Source organism: Pyricularia pennisetigena, assembly GCF_004337985.1.
Source record: "Pyricularia pennisetigena strain Br36 chromosome 4 map unlocalized Pyricularia_pennisetigena_Br36_Scf_6, whole genome shotgun sequence".
Classification (NCBI taxonomy): domain Eukaryota; kingdom Fungi; phylum Ascomycota; class Sordariomycetes; order Magnaporthales; family Pyriculariaceae; genus Pyricularia; species Pyricularia pennisetigena.
The window spans coordinates 775235-794804 of NW_021940918.1; the positions used below are offsets into that span (position 1 = coordinate 775235).

The 19570-nt window shown below is 48.1% G+C and overlaps 8 protein-coding genes across 8 annotated transcripts in view; 3 read left to right on the forward strand and 5 right to left on the reverse strand.

Annotated features, from left to right (window-relative positions):
* Positions 1 to 188, reverse strand: part of PpBr36_05825 (uncharacterized protein) — a gene marked incomplete at both ends in the record, with an annotated part of 2623 nt that extends 2435 nt beyond the window's left edge. Inside the window, one exon of the mRNA XM_029892973.1 lies at positions 80 to 188. Within this exon, the coding sequence (XP_029745931.1) occupies positions 80 to 188 (109 nt within the window). The remainder of the gene's footprint in view (positions 1 to 79) is intronic.
* Positions 189 to 432: 244 nt separating this feature from the next.
* On the forward strand, positions 433 to 1849 carry PpBr36_05826 (uncharacterized protein; the record flags this gene model as incomplete). The annotated part of the gene is made up of 1 exon (XM_029892974.1): positions 433 to 1849. One exon carries the CDS (start codon positions 433 to 435, stop codon positions 1636 to 1638), a length of 1206 nt encoding a protein of 401 aa, XP_029745930.1. The 3' UTR covers positions 1639 to 1849.
* A 706-nt stretch (positions 1850 to 2555) lies between these two features.
* On the forward strand, positions 2556 to 3895 carry PpBr36_05827 (uncharacterized protein; the record flags this gene model as incomplete). The annotated part of the gene is made up of 3 exons (XM_029892975.1): positions 2556 to 2627; positions 2861 to 2955; positions 2997 to 3895. The coding sequence occupies exon 3, from the start codon at positions 3389 to 3391 to the stop codon at positions 3893 to 3895; it is 507 nt and encodes a 168-aa protein (XP_029745929.1). The 5' UTR covers positions 2556 to 2627; positions 2861 to 2955; positions 2997 to 3388.
* Positions 3896 to 4690: 795 nt separating this feature from the next.
* On the reverse strand, positions 4691 to 5479 carry PpBr36_05828 (uncharacterized protein; the record flags this gene model as incomplete). Its single annotated transcript, XM_029892976.1, has 3 exons — positions 4691 to 4725; positions 4979 to 5081; positions 5357 to 5479. The coding sequence occupies 3 exons, from the start codon at positions 5477 to 5479 to the stop codon at positions 4691 to 4693; spliced, it is 261 nt and encodes an 86-aa protein (XP_029745699.1).
* Positions 5480 to 5809: 330 nt separating this feature from the next.
* On the forward strand, positions 5810 to 7148 carry PpBr36_05829 (uncharacterized protein; the record flags this gene model as incomplete). Its single annotated transcript, XM_029892977.1, has 2 exons — positions 5810 to 6225; positions 6287 to 7148. The coding sequence occupies 2 exons, from the start codon at positions 5810 to 5812 to the stop codon at positions 7146 to 7148; spliced, it is 1278 nt and encodes a 425-aa protein (XP_029745698.1).
* A 1011-nt stretch (positions 7149 to 8159) lies between these two features.
* On the reverse strand, positions 8160 to 8509 carry PpBr36_05830 (uncharacterized protein; the record flags this gene model as incomplete). Its single annotated transcript, XM_029892978.1, has 2 exons — positions 8160 to 8234; positions 8297 to 8509. The coding sequence occupies 2 exons, from the start codon at positions 8507 to 8509 to the stop codon at positions 8160 to 8162; spliced, it is 288 nt and encodes a 95-aa protein (XP_029746580.1).
* Positions 8510 to 10624: 2115 nt separating this feature from the next.
* On the reverse strand, positions 10625 to 11137 carry PpBr36_05831 (uncharacterized protein; the record flags this gene model as incomplete). The annotated part of the gene is given in 3 exon segments (XM_029892979.1): positions 10625 to 10942; positions 10958 to 11011; positions 11084 to 11137. 3 exon segments carry the CDS (start codon positions 11135 to 11137, stop codon positions 10625 to 10627), a joined length of 426 nt encoding a protein of 141 aa, XP_029745447.1.
* A 3950-nt stretch (positions 11138 to 15087) lies between these two features.
* PpBr36_05832 (uncharacterized protein) lies at positions 15088 to 15366 on the reverse strand (the record flags this gene model as incomplete). The annotated part of the gene is made up of 1 exon (XM_029892980.1): positions 15088 to 15366. The coding sequence occupies one exon, from the start codon at positions 15364 to 15366 to the stop codon at positions 15088 to 15090; it is 279 nt and encodes a 92-aa protein (XP_029746582.1).
* Positions 15367 to 19570: the final 4204 nt, after the last annotated feature.

A 19570-nucleotide genomic window follows, 5' to 3' on the forward strand; every position in this document is an offset into this window, starting at 1 on the left:
AGGAAGAGGAACAGTGACAGGAATAGGAACCTCGAGTTGATTGCCCCATTTGATGGCGGCCTCCTGGGTAGGACCCGACCTACAAAAGCCGCCAGGCAGAAGCGCCCATCAAATGCAGCAATGTTCAGAAGGTTCATCATCACAGACTGAACGATTGGACAGAAGGCTTCCTTGGCTTGGAACGGCATGTGGTTGGTCACGACTCACACCCACCAAATTCGGCAACGCCAACACTCGAGGACAATCACGTGATATTTGCCATGAAATGAACTTGCTCAACTGCGCGTGTGCCTCCAATTTTATGTGGATCACAACCACCACCAAACAACCCAGCCACCATCTCCCAAGCTCCCTGCATCCATCTCGCATCGCCACTTTACCACCATGCGCTAGACTTGTCTCTGGACTCATCCATCATCCCCATTCTCCACCATGAACGGTACTCTGCCAGAGAAAAACTACTACACCGATTCTTACGATGCCAAATGGAGCTGGCCATCTCACAAGTTTCAACTGAAGCCCGACGCATTGTTCACGACTTTGCACGAAAGGTTCAACACGCGAAACTGCCCTATCCAAGACCCCTACGCCTTTCTACTCGATGTGCGCTTGTGCGCGAACGAATCGAACAATGTAGATGATTTCTACGCCAGGCTCGCAGCGCAGAAAGCCAAGCGAGTGCTTGAGCTGGAAGAAATCTGGGACAACGTGACGGACTTGATGGCATTCGACGAGAAGGGCCTTCCTTCGGATCGGATATGGACGTGCAAGCAGTGCAATAACTCGGGCATCAGTGATGTCATTACCCCATGCGAGCCCATGTCGACCAACGATACGCCCGAACTCCATTCCAAGTCTTTTTTCAACATGATCCAGACAATGTCGTTCGACAGTATGGTTAGGTTTTTCGACGGGTTTGTGCGAGAAGCACGCAAGGAGCGCGACGAGTACTACCGCAAGAAAAGGGCCAGAATGCAGCGGGGTCGGGAGGAGGGCGCCCGGCGACGCGCTGCAAAACAGGACCAAGAACTCCAAGACCAAAAGCGCGCTGGCGAGGGCAGCACCGCCGCGGCCGGGCCACAAGACAAAGCTGCTGGCCCCGAATTGGACGTTTCGATACCGGCCGGCGCTACTGTCCCTAGTCCATCAGTTCCCACCCGAGATGTCGCCAATGATCCGCCGCCATTATCACAGCCGCCGAGCACACCATCATCCGATCCCGAAACCTCATTCGATCAGTCCCCATACACCCCCGCGACGACTCCCTCGCCCCGCAGAGAACAGTCCGACTCGAGGACTGGTAAACGCAACATATGCACCGCCTCCAACTCCACTACCGCAAAGACGGCGAACTCACCCCATACCACCACTAAACACACAAAAAGAGGTCGAGCTGCCTCAGAACAATCCTGTGAGGATGAGATTATTGCAACAGGTGAAGCTTCACTACGACAGCCGCGAAAAAAGAGACGCCGCGTCTCGCTACAAACAGAGAGCGATATCCCGGCGGGGAACGCTCAGATACAAACCAGCGCTGCGGGTACCTCAGAGGCTACCTGTGGAGTCCTGCGCGAGGCCGATGTTTGCGGCAGCAACGACGGACGCCTCACGGAAGCTACATGGGCTCATGGGCGATAATGGCTGCTCCAATCTGGACAAGACGAATGCATCGCCAGGGACGGAGACAAGCACAGAGTTGCGGCGTTTCGAAAGAAGCCCCATTTCGGACATTATACAACAGCCACTGCCACTAGGTCTTCAGGATCAAACACAGCATCTGTCCCCTTCGCTGGAAAATGACGAGTGGCCGTATGTGCCCATCGTGGAGTTACAGTGGCCATTCGACTGAACGAAAATGTTGTCATGTGGGCGCCAGCATCTGTGCAATGCCGAATACACCGCACGCAAGTCGTAAAATGAAAACTCGCTTCGATTTGAGTATGAACTGGCCGGGCGTCGCTATCCTAAAAACGAGCTTGAACAAAAACCCCAGCCCCAGGGAGAAGAAGAAGCCGAGCCACAGTCTAGCAACGTGGTTGTAGGGAGACACGGAAATACGGTCGAAGTCTGGCATACAGCGTGAAGCCCATAGAAAATAGTCAGGCAGGGCTTGTTACTCAGTATCCAGATACAAATGCAGCTTCCATAACCGACCAGTGAAATCGCATGCAAGTTAGTCGATAACCAGAGTCAACATTATTTTATCAGCTTGACTAGGAATTTGGAGCAAGTGCCTAGATTCTTCTGTCACATTTTGTTTCGCGATCTATGGCTACATCGGTGACCTACACGGGCCAACAGGGACCACAAACGGGACCTGAGCAAGAGGGCCTGGATTTAGTAGGCCTGACCTGATCGATCTGGTTCTATTCTAGTCGATGTAGGTAAATGTGGTGCCAGGAAAGGGGGCCGGAGGGTCAACATTGATCACAGCGAAGGAGGGCAAGGGCCATGGACAGACTGGAAGGGTACGAAGCAAAGGGAGAGAAAAAACAAGCTGAGTAAAACAAGATTTGGAGGATTAATTAGTGCCTGCGTACGCTGTATCTAAATTTATGTCTAGAACACAAGCAGCCCCTGGCACATTCACTCGGCTGGCTCTCCCCAACAAAAACCGACGAACGCCCGTATGTATCGTCAGTTGGACAGATCTACATAAACACAACGCGAGAGTGGGCGGGTGAAATGCTCAAAAGAAAACCAGTTCTGGGTTGTGCCCTGCAATGCGTTTATCAGAGGCTCTAGGCTCACGCGCCACGCGTGTTAGCAGAGTCCCGACTCCTCTCCACTGTTTTAGTTCTATCACTTTTTTCTCTCACCTAGGAGCGTCCATCTTCAGGCTAACACTCAACGTTGATAGAACAAAGAGATCGTGGCGGCGTTGTGGTTCTTGAGCGCCAAGTTCTGCTCACGGCTTGGCTGGTTCAGAACGAAACATAACGCCGTGCACTGCTTGTAAAGGGACTGAAACCCCCATCTTGTCTACTGTTTCTTAGTTCGTTACCTAGTGTGATTTCTAGCCCGACGGCATCCTCGGAGGAACGTCGGTTGGCTCTGGGCACATCAACACGCATGCCCGACTTTGGTAGTTTCAGAAGAGCGACCAAATGTGGCTCGATAGCAATCCAAAAACGGCGATGCCGTCGGCTCTTACGTCTGTCAAATTGACAAACGCGTCGAATCGGTCCCGCGCGAAACTTGCTGTATCCAAAGTCGCGCCTTTGAGCAACGAGGATTGACGGTCTTGGAGGGATCCGAGGTAGGAGCTGGCGTCTTCGCAAATGCGAAGACATTGGTTGGTCACATCTCTCTCATTCAAAAGCTAGATCAGAGCCGAGAGAAAATCGTAGCAACGATACACCACCTTCAAAACCTTCTCAGTTCAACAATGTCGAATGAGGGCCCCGAGCGTGACGAACAAAGGCTACGAGTGCAGGAGGATATCCACGCCTCCAAGCAGTGTTTGGAAGTCTGCAAACTGGCATCCAAGCAATTCTCTCGTCAGAAGATACATATCGTTGGAGAAGTAGTTGCTGACGATGACACCGATCAAGTGGTTGTTACAACTCTTGCCGATCTTTTTGACGTTGGCAAGGTATTGGCTAAAAGCGGTTCTGCACAACTAGTCGGCTCAATGACGGATGATACGCTGCAAAAACTGACAGCAGATCGGTATAGCAGTCGTTTTGGCACCGCATCCAACTATCCTGGCCGTGCACAAGTTCGCAGCACTGCCTTGCCAGCAAGTTGTACGAGCCAAGACGGCGACAACCATACTCCATACCTATCGAACAAGGACAGACAATCCCCAGATGCGCATTTGAAGTCTGCCAGACCATCCCCTAATGAGGTTAGAAAACGGGCTGCCGAAGGCGGTGGTGCATACCCGGTGTGATTAACGCATCTTAAAATGGCTGTTGTTCGTGATCATGGATTTTGGCAACTCTTTTTTTCCCTTTTCTGGTAGACAGCACGATCCTTATAAATGTTGTTCGAACAGTCAGTCTATATAAACACAACCTATTAATTGAGACTGTGCTGACTCGAATTCTTTTCTATCTTGTTCTTTCGTAAGGATACGTGGGAGCAGGGTGACAGCAAGGCATGCTTGGGGTATTGAATGGCTAATGAGGTGTTGAATCGTTTACAACATCACTGGGACGAGCTTCGCTGAAGAAATGCTCATAAACATCGCTGTCGCCATGGTGCGGACGGACCATAAATTTCAAGACGAGGCACACAGTCACGCTTTTCCCTGGATCGACTGAATGTCTGTATGCACTCGAATTTCGTGCTAAAATGTGACTTTCGCCGTTCCCACGCCTTTGGTCACAAGTGTTAGCCTATAACCGGACCTTCATAGCGAGACAGCAGGCCATGTATGATAGGTAAAGTAGCGCAGAACTCGCCGGGTGACGCAGGTGCATTTACAAGTAATCCACCACAAGACGAATGGGTCAATTATGGGTTCGCTGCTAACTCTCGATTACACCAGTTTCTCTGCCTCTCCATTCTGCTCCGCTTAAGATTTAAACGGCCGCATCTGCCAGCGCCATATCCTCACCAACACGACCAAAAAGCCTTACGCCTGGATGGATTTCGTTACTACAGTAATCAAGGTAGAGAAATGCCACGGGCATTCGGTAGGGGGGCGAGTCGCCGGCTTGCCATAGCTCAGAGTAATTTGCTCTCAAGCCTCGATTACGCGTACCACTATGGTGATCACTGTTCTGCGAAATTGCGGTGGAAACCCTATGGCTATGTCAAGCGTACCCTGCCCTTGCCGCTGAAAACCGGATGCCATTCAGCTGCCCCTCTTCTCTGGCAGGATGGAACTTGCGTTGCAGAACCTAAAGGATGTAGCACTACTACGTACAGTGTGACTGTGGCAAGGGATTTCGTTGGTCGAGGGTTCTATTCTACCGGCCGGTAACACCCCGGGCTACACAAGTATAATGACGCCAAGCGCCTGTCTTACCCCTCCTCTCCTTTTTTCTTCTCGAGCCAACCATCACAAGTTTGACAGGCGCTTTCATCGCGATGTACGATTTGACTTTTAATACTACCCAATAGTCTATCTTCTGTTACACAATGGTATAGTCTGGGTAAGCAAGTACATGAACAATTTTTACCAGCATAACGCAGGCGCTGGTGCTATATTTGGAGGAAGTCGAGTTATTGGCTTCCGCAAACGCGTCCTTCCGCCCTGATCCGTATGAAGTCAAAGAACTAGTCTCTCACCATACCGATGGTTTTCCCGACCGTACGGAGAAATGGCATAGTTTTGGACTGGCTGGCAGGCGATTAGTGGAGTGGAAATAAAGGCCGACTATGATCGCTTCGAGGCTGCTCGAACAGGCCGCTCAAAGTAGCGCCGGACGAAGTACGCCCAGTTTATAACGGTAGCTCTAGGTTGTGTGTTGACTATCGCGCCAAAACCATATTTTTCACCCAAAAGCTCCACGAAGTTCTCGAACATGACCGGGCATAGTGTCAATTGTGCGAGGGATACGTGAAATCTCATCCTTTTGCTGTGGTTAGCTAACGCTGCTTGACCTTCATGTTGATAGCCAAAGATGCCCCACCAAAATCATTTCTGTATGCCTTAATATTCAGGCATATTACCCCGTCTTAACGACAACAGCGGAAGCGGGGTTGATCAATACAAGGATGATGGGCAGTGGATGGGCATTGACGCGGTGATTTCGAATCCTCGGTCCCGATACTGAATTTCGCGGTTGACGAGATAGCCAGCCGATTCGTATTTCAATTATTGTGTACCCCAATTCTATAATTGCCCGGAGTCACTATGACAGATCCGCTTAGCACAGCTTCTGGTGTTGTGGCCCTGGTGACCTTCGCCTTGCAGTCTAGCGTAACTCTCCATCGGACCATCCGCAGCCTTCGGAGCCAAGAGAAGGACGCGCGAGCTCTCAAAGACGAACTTGCCGATCTAACTAGCGTGTTGGAAACGCTTCTAGAAACGATCGAGGGCCACCCTAACATTGATTTTGGATCTCTCGCGCTTCCTCTACAACGCTGCGGCAAGACATGCCAAGAATATGGCGAGCTTATTGCCAAATGTACTAGGCATTCCACGAGCTCACGAGCGAGCCTCCGCGATTGGATCACTCAGCGGTATCTCCAAGGAGATATTAATGATTTTCGAAACATGTTATCAGGGTATAAATCGACCATTAACATAGCTTTAGCAAATGCAAACATGTTAGTAGTACCAATGAAGTCTTTCATTGGCAAGCGTTGCTAACCCACGTGTATCTTACAGTCGCTTCGCCGCAATAACACCGCAAGTTCTGGAGGATTACAAAGACTTGATCCTTGACACGACCCTTGATTTGAAGGAGCATCTCGAATCTCTTGAAGAGAAAGTTGGCGACTTACAAGACAGCATCCCCCAGGACGATGAAGCTGAATGGGAGGCTCTTTCGGAGGAGAAGGAGAGCACAGAGCAGGGTCTCAAACTATGTGCCCAGCTGTCCGCTCAGATCGAGCAGTTTATGTCGCTATCTGCGGAGAATCCACAGTTCTCAAGCCGCCCATCAGCACACAAGCACATCAAATCGGGCCTCGGCCCTGTAGGGGCTAGCCTCCAGTCTCTTTTGCTTATTCTGCAAAAGCATGAGTCAAGCATCAAACAGCAAATGGAGGCTCTACGTGTGAGCGGATTACATGGGGATGCCACCGCACAAATCGAATCTTTGGAGGAAACAAAGACCGCCATTCGCCAGTGTATTCATGTCGTCTCTGATGCCGACGAGACTGTGCGAGAGGAGAGACGCAATGTTTTTGCGGACATCACCATGGCCGACGACAGCTACGCTTTCTCTGTGTCCACTGTCGGAGATTTAGTGACCGCGAGAGGATTCCATCTTAGCGGACGTGCCCGTCATGTTGGTGGGCAGATCAGCGATGAAAGCTATCAAATGACCGTTGACGCACTTACGAAATTGGACCTTGCGCACTCTCAGTCCACGCGCCAGAATAGCCAGGATCATGGTCAAAAGACTCATGGCCCAACACCGGTTCACCCTGAAACCGGGGGTACTAAGACTTTTCAAGACCGTTATGGACGAGGAATGAAACTTTCGTTGCCAAACGACGGCAACAGGACACCAGATGTCCCTTAATGTTTAATTTGAGACTGTTGGGGATGATTTTCTCCTGACAAACTGTACCCACAGCAGGCAGATCAAAGCAACCATAGTTAGGTTACGACGTACTGGGCGCGGCTAACCCCAGGGACAACCCAAAAGTGCACTTCTACTTTTGGATAAGCTTCGTCAGCCAGCAGGGTTGAAGATGTGGTCGCAAGCCAAGTAGCCGTCAGCACACAGGCGAAATACCCTCCTTTCGCTACTGAGAGCAGTGCAGTCTTTTATAATGTCCGGGCCATGGTTTACCAAATACCTCCTTATATTGCTGGGTAGCAAATAAAACATAAGTGCCATCAGCGGTCCGATAAAAAAGGCTTCAATTATGGTAATATATCTTGTCGGGTTTAATTTAATGTCCAGTTTTGATATTGGCCGGGACTATCTCCAGCTCCGACTAAACGGGTATGGCGTGGAGTTTTCATCACTTTATCCAGTGTTAATATGTGCGCGCAATTGATGGTTTTGGTGCTGGTTTTAACTGGGCTGGAAATTACCTTGGAATATCCTTTAAAATGATAAATTTTGCTGGCATTTGGGCATTTGGGCATTTGGTTACGACAGTTTAGGTAACCAAAATTTCCATTTATTATTTTATTGTTTAAACATGGTTGAGCTTGCAACATACCTCGCGAGGTGACCAAAACGAATTTCCAATATTATTTTACTCAACTAGGCCCGTATTGTACGATTCCCGGCTATTTTGGGTATATTTGCGCTCCACATGGGTTTTGTACAATGTGGTAAACGAGGGCACAAACTGCCATAAAATGCAATTAACGTGTATATAAAATCTAATTATGCTGCGTTTAATCCACTAAACGCCATCGGTCAAACCTTAATCGCGTTCCTTACGAACGACGTGACGATCCGAGCAACGCGCCACCGCCTTTAACCTCCGTTATATAATTTGAGCTGCGTTTGAATTGGCACCTGCCGCCATCCTAGTTTACCTAGATGGCAATACCCTGTTCCCTGATTGTCCGCCTACTTTGCCATGCCTGACTGTGACAGTGAGGCTGTTACAGGTCCATATTCCTTTGGCAAGGGATAGTTCTTCTCCTAGTAAGTGATGGTTAATATTTACGAATTGCTTAGCATATTATATTTAATTTAAAACTTACTAGCATTTTCGAAGATGGCGGCCAAGATTCTGTTTTCTCAGAATCGTATGTAAAATATTTGTTGTTCTGTTCTATTACAATATAAATACGAGCTCCGCACAATCGTAGCTCCTCGAGTTTTCGAAATATGGTTTTCCGACGTTTCCTGATTTTGTTTTGGAAAAGACTTGTCGACTTTTTTAGGGGAGCTGCGGTGTTGTAAATATTCAACATTGGATGAGTGGGCGATCGGCTTTGTATATCCAGCTATTTATTGTGATCTTGTGCGAGGTGATTGGTGCAACTAATCGGACGTATGAGTATTTTGCCTTGGTGACGTACTATAAGTGCAAGATTGATAGGATTGAGGTTTTACGAGGGAGAAAGCTATATAACGTGCGCCTGCGTACTGCTAAATGCGGACCAACTATGTAGGTTGCCGACGTCTTGTGCATGTGGTTGCGCGTGGCCAGGGTCGGTGCGACACCGGCATCAGCTGAAGGCGTAGCCCCCTAACAGGACGCAGGGTTATGCGAATTGATCCAATGCCTACGATGAGCCTGCTTCCAGGTTCCAGGTGTTAGTTCAGCCGACGGGACGCTCTCCCAATATCCCGGTTCTGGGCCGTTAGGTGCTTTCTAAACTAGCAGAGGGCGATCAGCCTGGACAGAAGGGCATGAGCAGACTGCTGTTGTCACTAAGGCAGCAAGCAACACCACCAAGTTGTTATTCTGTTATAATTAGAAGGAAGTTGGATTGGGTCTTTTACTGCTGCCAAGAAACTTGATGCTATTAGCAACGAGCAGGACCTTTATTCAACCCCAATCTCGTCAAGGTCGTGTGGAGCTTGGACGTGACTAAGACGGTAAGGCGGAGGATTGGTTTGAGGCATGGACCCGAAACATTCATGGACCCCAAATCCGACGGTTTTTCAGTACCAACCTTGCGCAGCCGCCCAGCGATTTCTGTCTTAGCCAAGAATATCCCACAACGGCAGGCGCTGGACGGTTTCTCAGCCGCATAATCAACATGCAATGCCCAATGCAACAGGAAAATGCTTTTGCTCAGCGCTGGGCCAGAGTGAATTGAGCATCAGGCGCAGATACCTCAATTTATCGCCCAAGCCACTAGACACAGCCGATTCACTTATGTAGCTAGGCTAATACACTCCCTCTTGGCATAGCGTGAAATATTTTCAACATAATATTTTCGCCGTCGCTCACCTGTCCAATGCAAGCAAATATGGCTCTCTAATGATGCGTTATCTCAATCAACACGACTGTCATCGATGTTTGTTTAAATGCTAAATATGGGGAATGCCCTAGCCTGTTCTTAGTTCTACCTGCCATTTGGGAAGATATTTATTGGTCGTCCACTAAAGTAATGATTAGCAGCTAACAGCGTGTCCACTGAGCTAATCCTAAATCCAGGGTAAGGGTAAGTGGCAGAGATTCCATTAGTGCAGTGGTGTCAGACCAGGAAGCCCTGTCAGTGAAGGCAACGGGCTGTATGGAACGTGGAAACGTTACGGACCGTATGTTCGCCGTTTGGGGCTGTGTCTGCTGTGCGGCGTTACAGTGACACCAGCCACATATATACCGTTATATTCTCGACCAGATCTCGCGGTGTCGTTTGCGTTCGCGTTTACTTGCAAGGATTAAGTCAGGTGGGATATCCTGGCTGCCTACCTAGGAAATTCCAACTTGCTACCCAATCAAAAACGGTAGCAAACGAGCCGATTGCAGAATGCAATTTGCCTTATATGCACCGGTGGGAAAGTTGTTGGGAACAGCCACCATCCATCTGGTAGAACTGCTACGAAATATAGTCAAACTTTTGACGGGTCAGGATGTTTATTACTTCCAGAATGGACCATTCGGCAACGTAATTTTGCAGCGAATGATTGACACAACCTGTGAATTTGTAAGACGCATCCAACCAACTATACCAGGCGACGGGTGAGTACAATAGCATAGTTTTGCCTTTAGCCACATGTCGAATTGAAGAGCGCGGTGGACGAGCTACAGCCCTTGACACTTATTTCCGCGAATAAAAAGGGAGCGCGCTTGAGTTTTCAATCCACGATATAACTACACGCGAAAAGTTCAAATATGAGCGCGCGTCAAACAAGTTGTGGAGACGAAGCCACAACGTGGTACCATGAAGACGGGTAAATTAGTAGCTGAAGGCTAACAATAAATACGTGCACGCGTGGCGCGATCGCTAACTAAGTAACGACTTGTGACCTTGCGGAATTGCATTCCTCCAAGCACTCGCCGTTCCTAGTACTTCCCCTGACTGTCGAACATCGATGCCAATTCGCTCATGGTGGCGAGTGTGGGTGGATCTCTAAGCCCAACACCTTTTTCCTAAGCTCCAGAGTTGTCCCAAACAACTGCTCTGCCTCATCGTCCTCTGCTTAGCAGGGATAACTGCCGGGCTGTCCATGCTGGAGAGTATATCCGGGGTTTCTGGGCCCGGCACCTTTTTGCAAAGCTCCAATTCTTTTCGATGCATCTTCTCTGCCTCCCCGTACTTCCCCTGGTTTTGAAACACGAGTGCTAGGTTATTCATGCTGCTAAATGTCGACGGGTTTTTTGGGCCCAGCACCTTTTTGCAAAGCTTTAATTTTTTTCGATGCATTTCCTTTGCCTCCCCGTATTTCCCCTGGTTTTAAAACACCAATACCAGGTTGTTTATATTTTCGAATGTCGACGGGTTTTCTGGGCCGAGCACCTTTTTTATAAACGTTAATATTTTCCAATATATTTCCTTTACCTCCCCGTATTTCCATTGGTTTTAAAACACTATTGCCAAATTATTTATATTTTCGAATGTCGACGGGCTTTTTGGGCCGAGCATTTTTTCCCTAAACGTTAATATTTTCTGATGCATTTTCTTTACCTTTTCGAACTTCCCCTAATTATTAAATATTAATGCCAGGTTATTTATATTGGTAAATATCGACGGGTTTTTTGGACCAGCATTTTTTCCCTAAACGCTAATATTTTCCGATACATTTATTTTATTTCTTCGTATTTTCCCTGGTTATTAAATATTAATGCCAAATTATTTATATTGGTAAATATCGACGGGTATTTTGGATCTAATATTTTTTCCCTAAACGCTGTGAGGATCAGGCCCCTAGACCTACCCTCAGAATCACGACTCGGCTCCACACCGAGCCAGGGATCGGACAAGGATCCACTATTTCCGGATTTAAGCGCGTCTCTTGAGCGCGTCGTCGATTGTAATTTCTCTCTTCTCTTCAGTTTAGAATTTTCGTCGATAGCGCCTAATACACTGAGGTTCTCCAATGTATGCCTGGCCGTGACAACACGGATTGCATTCAGATTATTCATTTGGCGGTAAAAATCGGAATGTGGTCGTACGATCTAACTAAAAAATACACCAAACATACCCGAATTGGAAAGGTATGACGTTATTAAAGTCTACTATGGATGCATTACGTAGACCTCGAATCTACGAACAGTTTGGAATAACAGCAAAAATGGTTAGTAATACGGGTGCAAAAATCGGTTTAATTTATAAAGTTTTTGCGTTATACTATTAATTGATTTTGCAAAGATACAAAACATTGACCATTGTTTATATAGAATAAACCAATATTATAACTCGAGGAGCTTATTGGGTATGGTTATAAATTACCGATTTTTAAAATATTTTTAAAAGATTAGACGTTTATACATTTTTATATAAAAAACAAAAAAAACCCTCCTATTATTTAGGAAAAACCAGTTTTATCAAATAAAAACATTACTATAAATAATTTTACGCATTAATAATAGTTTGAAATAATAAAAGAAAATTGAAATATATAATAACTGTGACATTTGGACCATGAGATCACCAGACCCTAACCCTGACCCTGGACCAACGACCCACCAGGGTGATACCTTCATCTACGTCGCGTCAAGCTCAGAACTTTGTTTGTTTCCTTTCTTCTCCTCAGAGTAGAATCTTCGTCGATAGATGCCAATAGACTAGCTTCCGTGCTATGCTTACCCCGGGCCGTGACAACTTCCAAATAAAGTTTTTAATACGCCAGCTTTTATATAAGTACTTTTTAAATAACTAGTAGGGGAATTCGCATCAATAACAGCGAAATTAAATTAGTAATAACGTAATCGATGTCACGGCCAGGCGTACATTGGAGAACCTCAGTGTATTAGGCGCTATCGACGAAAATTCTAAACTGAAGAGAAGAGAGAAATTACAATCGACGACGCGCTCAAGAGACGCGCTTAAATCCGGAAATAGTGGATCCTTGTCCGATCCCTGGCTCGGTGTGGAGCCGAGTCGTGATTCTGAGGGTAGGTCTAGGGGCCTGATCCTCACAATCGAGCTAATAGAGACTTGATTAAGTCGACAATAATGTAGTAAAATTAATAACAATGCAATAAAATTAGAAATCATGCAAGTAAATTAATAACTATGCAAGCATATTAACAATACCGGCATGAAATTAAACTGAAAGTAAATACTACAGAATAATATAATATTATATGTCACGGCCAGGCATACATTGGAGAACCTCAGTGTATTAGGCGCTATTAACGAAGATTCTAAACTGAAGAGAAGAGAGAAATTACAATCAACGACGCGCTGGAGAGACGCGCTTAAATCCGGAGTTAGTGGACCCTTTGTCCGATCCCTGGCTCGGCGTGGAGCCGAGTCGTGATTCTGAGGGCAGGTCTGGGGGCCTGATCCTCACAGATCACACGATTCCTATCAACATTCTATCTATTAATATTATAATATTAAAATCGCTTTCAAAATATTACCGGGCGTATGCTATTTATATAATATTGTTTATAAAAAGCTTGAAGGGGATATTTGATATTATAAATAATGGCCTAAATATAAATGTTGGAATAATAATAACTATCGCACTTGAAGGGATATTCCGACATGGAGTAACACGCGCGGCCTCTGGGATGCCTTACAAGTAAGGCATTCATGGGCCCGCACGAACCCCTTTCTTGTGCCCCAGAACAGATTGCAAATAGCTTCCTTTGTTACTTAGAAGGTAGACAGGAATAATTAGATATAGCGATTCGCACTACTTATTTGTCTCAACTCGAATCCCTACGCGTAGACGAGGTCTATGAACAAAAACTATCACGGCTCCGGCTATACCGTTTTTTCCCAAATGCGTCCGCTGGTTGGCAATCATATTGTATGCCTATGCCTATCTACTATTTATAAGCTTTTTTTACCATAGTTATATTTGAAAGGTTAAAACTAGGTGATTTTTAATGCGGCGACACCGAGGCTATCGAAAATAACGACAAAGCACATTCTAACAAGGATAAAAGCTGTATTTGTTAATGAAACACTAATAAGAACAAAAAATATAAATTGACTTACCTTTCAATCCTTCAAATATTTCACTCTCGCTTATCTCTGCATCGCCTCATCACAAACTACTATCTCTTTTAAACAAATACAAACAATTCCTTCAACAACTTACCTCTTAACCACCCACAATGCAAATCTTCAAAATTATCCAAGTCATCGGCCTGTTGGCTATCGGAACTACGGCCCTGCCAGTTTCGGGTGGCTCACTCATCCAACAGCAGGATGTAAAGCATCAGTCCAGCATTAAAGAGTGTCAAGACTACTGGCCCAAGCACGGGAAATTACAGGCTGCCGAGAAGGCTTTCAACAAACGAGGCAAAATAGAGTCATACACCTGCACCGACTGCGGGAAAACATGGACAAATAAAGATGACTTTGTGAACCATACATGTTCGAAAAAGTAGGCTGAAGGCCATAAAGAAGGTGCTACAATATTGCATGGTACATTGATCGGAAAGAACAATCAGAAAAAGAGGATGCCCTAAATGTGAACATTTCTTTCCTCCTAAAGATTCAAAGCAAGCAGTATATTATCGGTTCGCCCAATGTTTACTGAAAGCTTGGTTTGGACATGGTTTAGCGGTTTAAAATTATATAGGTTAAATAACATTTGGGGAGTGTTTTCTACGTGCAATCCCGTTCTCACTGATAGGCATTATGTAATCGCTGCGATCGGTAGTAGTAGTAGTATTATTATTAATTAACGCCGGGCTCGGCCTGGCTTATTAACCGGCCGTTAGCAATTTCCGGAGGGGTATTTCGGCGGGCGCGCTATTTTTTCTATTTATACAGGGGAAAATAAACATGGCAGAGGCGGATCATGTCACGGCCAGGCATACATTGGAGAACCTCAGTGTATTAGGCGCTATTAACGAAGATTCTAAACTGAAAAGAAGAGAGAAACTACAATCAACGACCCGCTGGAGAGACGCGCTTAAACCTGGAGTTAGTGGACCCTTTGCAAACCCTGGGCTTAGCGTGGCTGGTGAGTGGAGTGGTGATTCTGAGGGTAGGTCTGGTGGCCTACTCCTCACAGTGGCCCAGATACACCAATCCGCAACACAGGAAAAGCGGTACCCAGCGTTGAAAAGAGTATTAAGTGAAAATAATCAAGGTCTAAAAGTTTCCAAGGCCTTGGTATGCTATCTTGTATTTAATTTAATACCCAAAAACCCCCTTAGTTGTCACGGCCAGGCATACATTGGAGAACCTCAGTGTATTAGGCGCTATCGACGAAAATTCTAAACTGAAGAGAAGAGAGAAATTACAATCGACGACGCGCTCAAGAGACGCGCTTAAATCCGGAAATAGTGGATCCTTGTCCGATCCCTGGCTCGGTGTGGAGCCGAGTCGTGATTCTGAGGGTAGGTCTAGGGACCTGATCCTCACATTAGTTAACCCGTTACTCCATGGAACATTTAGAGTAAAATTTATGCATCTACCATAGAAATATCAAGTTTCCACTCTTCGTAATCAATCGTCCCTGTAAGCGTTTGACTTTCAATAACCTTGCAGTCGGGGCTCGTTTCAAAATTAACCGTATAGGATGCGGTGTGAACCCTGCCGTGCCGGCCAGGCAGAACATATACTGCGGGTTGTAGTCTAGACCATTGAAAATTATTTTTGCCCTTTAGTTCGACCTTACAATAAGGTCTAGCGCTAACGTGCAGGGCAAATAAGCCGAGTGAAACAATTGCTTTGAATTGCATATTGACGACTGTTGTAATTTCGAATAAAAGGTGAAATGGATTGTAATCAAAAAAGAAACGGTAGAAAAGGTATAGGAGGTAAGCTGGGAGAAAGATTTGCCTTGTGGTTTGGAAGTGGTAGTTTGGAAATGGCAATCAGAATGGCGATTAAATCGGGTATTTATATTTACCTGCTGTATTTGTTAATTAACTTTAAAGTAGCCGGTGCCAATTATAGCAAAAGAATACTTTGCATAGTATCATATCATAAGAATGTTAATTAATTAATACGCGTAAACTGGGTCCAACGCATTAATAACATGAGTTAGTCATGTTAGTTATATGCGTTGTTTCGCATTTAATAGGTCCACTTTTATCTAGTTATAATGCACAATATATACCGCCGGAATGGGGTTATTAAGTTATTTATTAACTGTAGTCTGGGGGTGGCGATTCGTACAAGTTGGCGAGTGGGGTTACGCACCCTAACACTTACGAGTTAGATACCCTATATCGGGTTTAAATTATCTCCAAAACCTGCGATAGGTGCGAACCCCGATATCGGTCTGTACGCAAATTGTGACATTTGGACCATGAGATGACCAGACCCTAACCCTGACCCCTGGCCAACGACCCACCAGGGTGATACCTTCATCTACGTCGCGTCAAGCTCAGAACTTTGTTTGTTTCCTTTCTTCTGCTCAGAGTAGAATCTTCGTCGATAGATGCCAATAGACTAGCTTCCGTGCTATGCTTACCCCGGGCCGTGACAGTTACGACCCACATACGGCTGAGGGCACGTGGATAGTGTCCTTCCTTCAACCCGTAAAGCCCTTTCAGCTTTTTGGAGTGTCGAAACGTGCGCGGAAGGTTGAAAAATCACGCAAAATTACACACCACCACGACGGTTGCCAGGGATATTGCGAAATACGTCGCTGCGTACGGCAAGCGCGTTGCGGCATATGTGGTGAAGCAAAACATGCGACAGAGGAAGAGCCGTGCAAGGCAGCCCCCAAATGCGTCAATTGCCACGGCCATTTCCCATCCGGACATGAGAACTGCCCTGCCCGACCTTTAGTGGTAAATGGGAAGTTTGAACGACCTTCACAGCGTAAACTAAAGGGGATCCGCAGAATCGGACGTGCCAACCGTGCCGCGATTATCAACGACCGGGCTGAGGCGGCCCGCCGAGAGCCAGCACCTGCAATCCCGGTCCTAAACACCTCATCGCAGCATTCGCAAACCTCGAGCTCCCGATCGAGCATTTTAAATAAAAGAGCGCGGCCATGCGAGGCGGCAGGGGCGGACATCCGCAACTTCCTGCAGGCTGAACAGGAACGTGTGCACGACGAAATCGTTTGGGCAGCCGAAATGGAGGAAGACGCAACGGCTGCCGAAATCTGCCCCGCTAATGTGATAGACTTGGAAGCAACCCATCGATCAATATGACGAAATATTCGCTCGGCAATATGCAGCGGGAATGCCTCGACGTAGTTTGGGCCAACGTAGGTAAAAGGATGGGTGTGCATTTGAACCTATTGGAGTTGTGCCACCAGAGAAAAATGGACCTGGTTAACGTTTAAGAGCCATGGTGCGGGCTAAATACGACTACATAAACGCACCCGGGCTATGATATTTTTGCGCCAGTGGACGAATGGCACGCGAACATTTACGAAGCCATAACTGGGCTCCGGTCCCGGGTGCTCACCTACGTTAAGAAGGGGGCAGCCTTAGGGGCCGCACAACGACGGTTACCGCAGGGCCAAAATACGCGGGACGTACTTTGGCTCGAAATTAACGGAATATTGTTTATTAACGTATATAGGGCTCCGGGTACTGAGGCCGCGCTGGAAATAGTATGCAATACCGTGCCAAATGGACCCACGGTGATAGGCGGCGATTTTAACGTAACGGCTGCTGCATACCAGCCAGGCCGCACAGACGCACGCGGAGGGGATCAACTGACGGCATGGGCGCAAGCCCAGGGCATGCATTTTACAGGAAATATCGGCGTGCCCACCCACCGCGACGGGGGTTTACTGGATATGGTTTTTTCCAACCTCCCCAGCACGGTAACTGTGGTTGACAGCAGTTTTTACACAGGCTCCGACCACGAATTTCTTTATACCACGCTGCGGACGCGCGGCGTCCCCCGCCCGGAGGCGGTTAACGTTTCGGTTAGGGACGACCGGCTACCAAAGTTCGCGGAGCTATTTGTTTTTGGTATGCAAAATATGCCGGACCCGGGATCCGCGGCCGATGGCTACGCATTGGACGCGTGGGTAGCTGAATTTACAACTTTGTGGGAGCAAGTGACGTGGGTCGTGGGTACGCCGGCGGGAAAAAGGGGCAGCTCGGCTCCCTGGTGGACCGAAAACTGCCAACGGCTTTGGGCCGAATTTCAGCGGGTTAAGCGGAGCGCTGTAAATAGGGCAAACGCCTCTGCCGAGGAGAAAGCTTACACGAAAGGGGTGCGGGCCGCGAAGCGGGAGTATTGGAGGCACCGGATTGACCAACTGCGCGACGATAAGGATTTGTGGAACATGGTTGGCTGCCTGGGAGCCGGACCACGCCTCCGGTCCCCGCCGCTGGTTATTAACGGCGAGCAAGTGAGCGAGCCTTTAGCAAAAACGGAAGCATTGCAACGGGAGGTGCTTGGCCGATTTTCGGCGGAGGATGACCTGCAGGGAGACCCCTTGGAGGCCTGGTCGCCGGACGAGGTTAAAATCCCTTGGGACACCCAGGTTAGTGCGGAAGAGGCGGAGCGCTCCTGCATTGGGGTTACGAACACGTCCCCGGGCATCGACGGAATAACCGTCCGGCTATTTAAAACCGGATGGGTTTCGTTGGTCGAGCCGGTGCGCAGGCTCTACCAACGTTGCCTGGAACTCGGACATTTCCCAACGCCTTGGAAAAAGGCCGAAATCGCGATGCTACCGAAAACGGGGAAGAAAGACCGGAGCAGCGTTCGATCCTGGCGGCCTATAGCCCTCCTTTCCTGCATCGGAAAAGGCCTCGAGAGGCTCGTTGCACGCCGGATAGCTTGGTCCATATACGACAACGGGCTCCTTAGCTGCACCCACGGCGGTGCCCTACCCAAACGATCGGCGACGGATCTGGTTTGTGCCCTCGCCCACGATATCGAGCAGGCTTTAACTCGCGGGGAGGAAATCACCCTTGTCGCATGCGACGTCCAAGGCGCCTTCGACGCCCTCCTCCATGGGCGATTAATACGGAAAATGCGGAACCTCGGGTTTAGTAAAATGCTCCTCAGATTCGTGATTAACTTTTTAAACGGCCGCCAGGCCCGAATCCGGCTGGAGGGTACGACCACGGGCTTTAGGCGGCTTAAGTGCGGCACCCCGCAAGGGTCTCCCCTTTCCCCGATCCTATATATGCTATATTTGGCGTACCTCGTCAAAAACGGTGCGAAGTGGCGGCTGGCATACGCAGACAACGTGTTTACATGGAAATCGTCACCCTCGTTGGAGGAAAACGTACGTTGGCTGGAAGATAAACTCCGGGATATGCACGAAATTGCGGCGGAAGAGAAGATCCATTTTGCAGCGGAAAAGACAGAGGTGATCCATATTACTAAGAAAAGGCACGGTCGCAACCCGGAAATCCGGATTAATGGTAGAACGGTTACCCCGGTCCAACTACCGGGCGGTCGACGCGGACAAAGCGCCTCCGGGGCCGAGCGCTACCCGGGCATACGTTGGCTTGGTTTTTGGTTCAGCCGACGGTTAGACGGGCGCCGCCACGTGGCCGAAAAGGCTGCCAAAGCAATGGCGGTCGTTGCCCACCTTAAAAGCTTTGGGGCAATAAGATACGGACCGCCTGCGGCTGCACTTCGCAAGGCAGCGGTGGCATGCGTGGGTTCTTCGGCCACCTACGCAGCCGAGGCATGGTACAACCCAGCGCACAAACAAAAAGGACTCCTCAAAGCACTGAACAAACCGCTGGTTTTAGCGGCACGGGCCATCCTCCCGGCGTATAAAACCACCCCCTCGTCCACTATTCTCAGGGACGCAGGATTACCCTCGGCCCGCGTCGCGCTGGCCTACACCCGCCTGAAATACGGCGCCCGACTAAGGCTCGCGGACAAGGGGCACCCCCTTGTCAGCCGCCTGCGTGAAACACCTCGTGCCCGCAACTCGGGCCATTCGGCCACGACCCTGCAAACGGCTGCACAACTTTTCCCGCGGATCCGGAAACTAGAGTT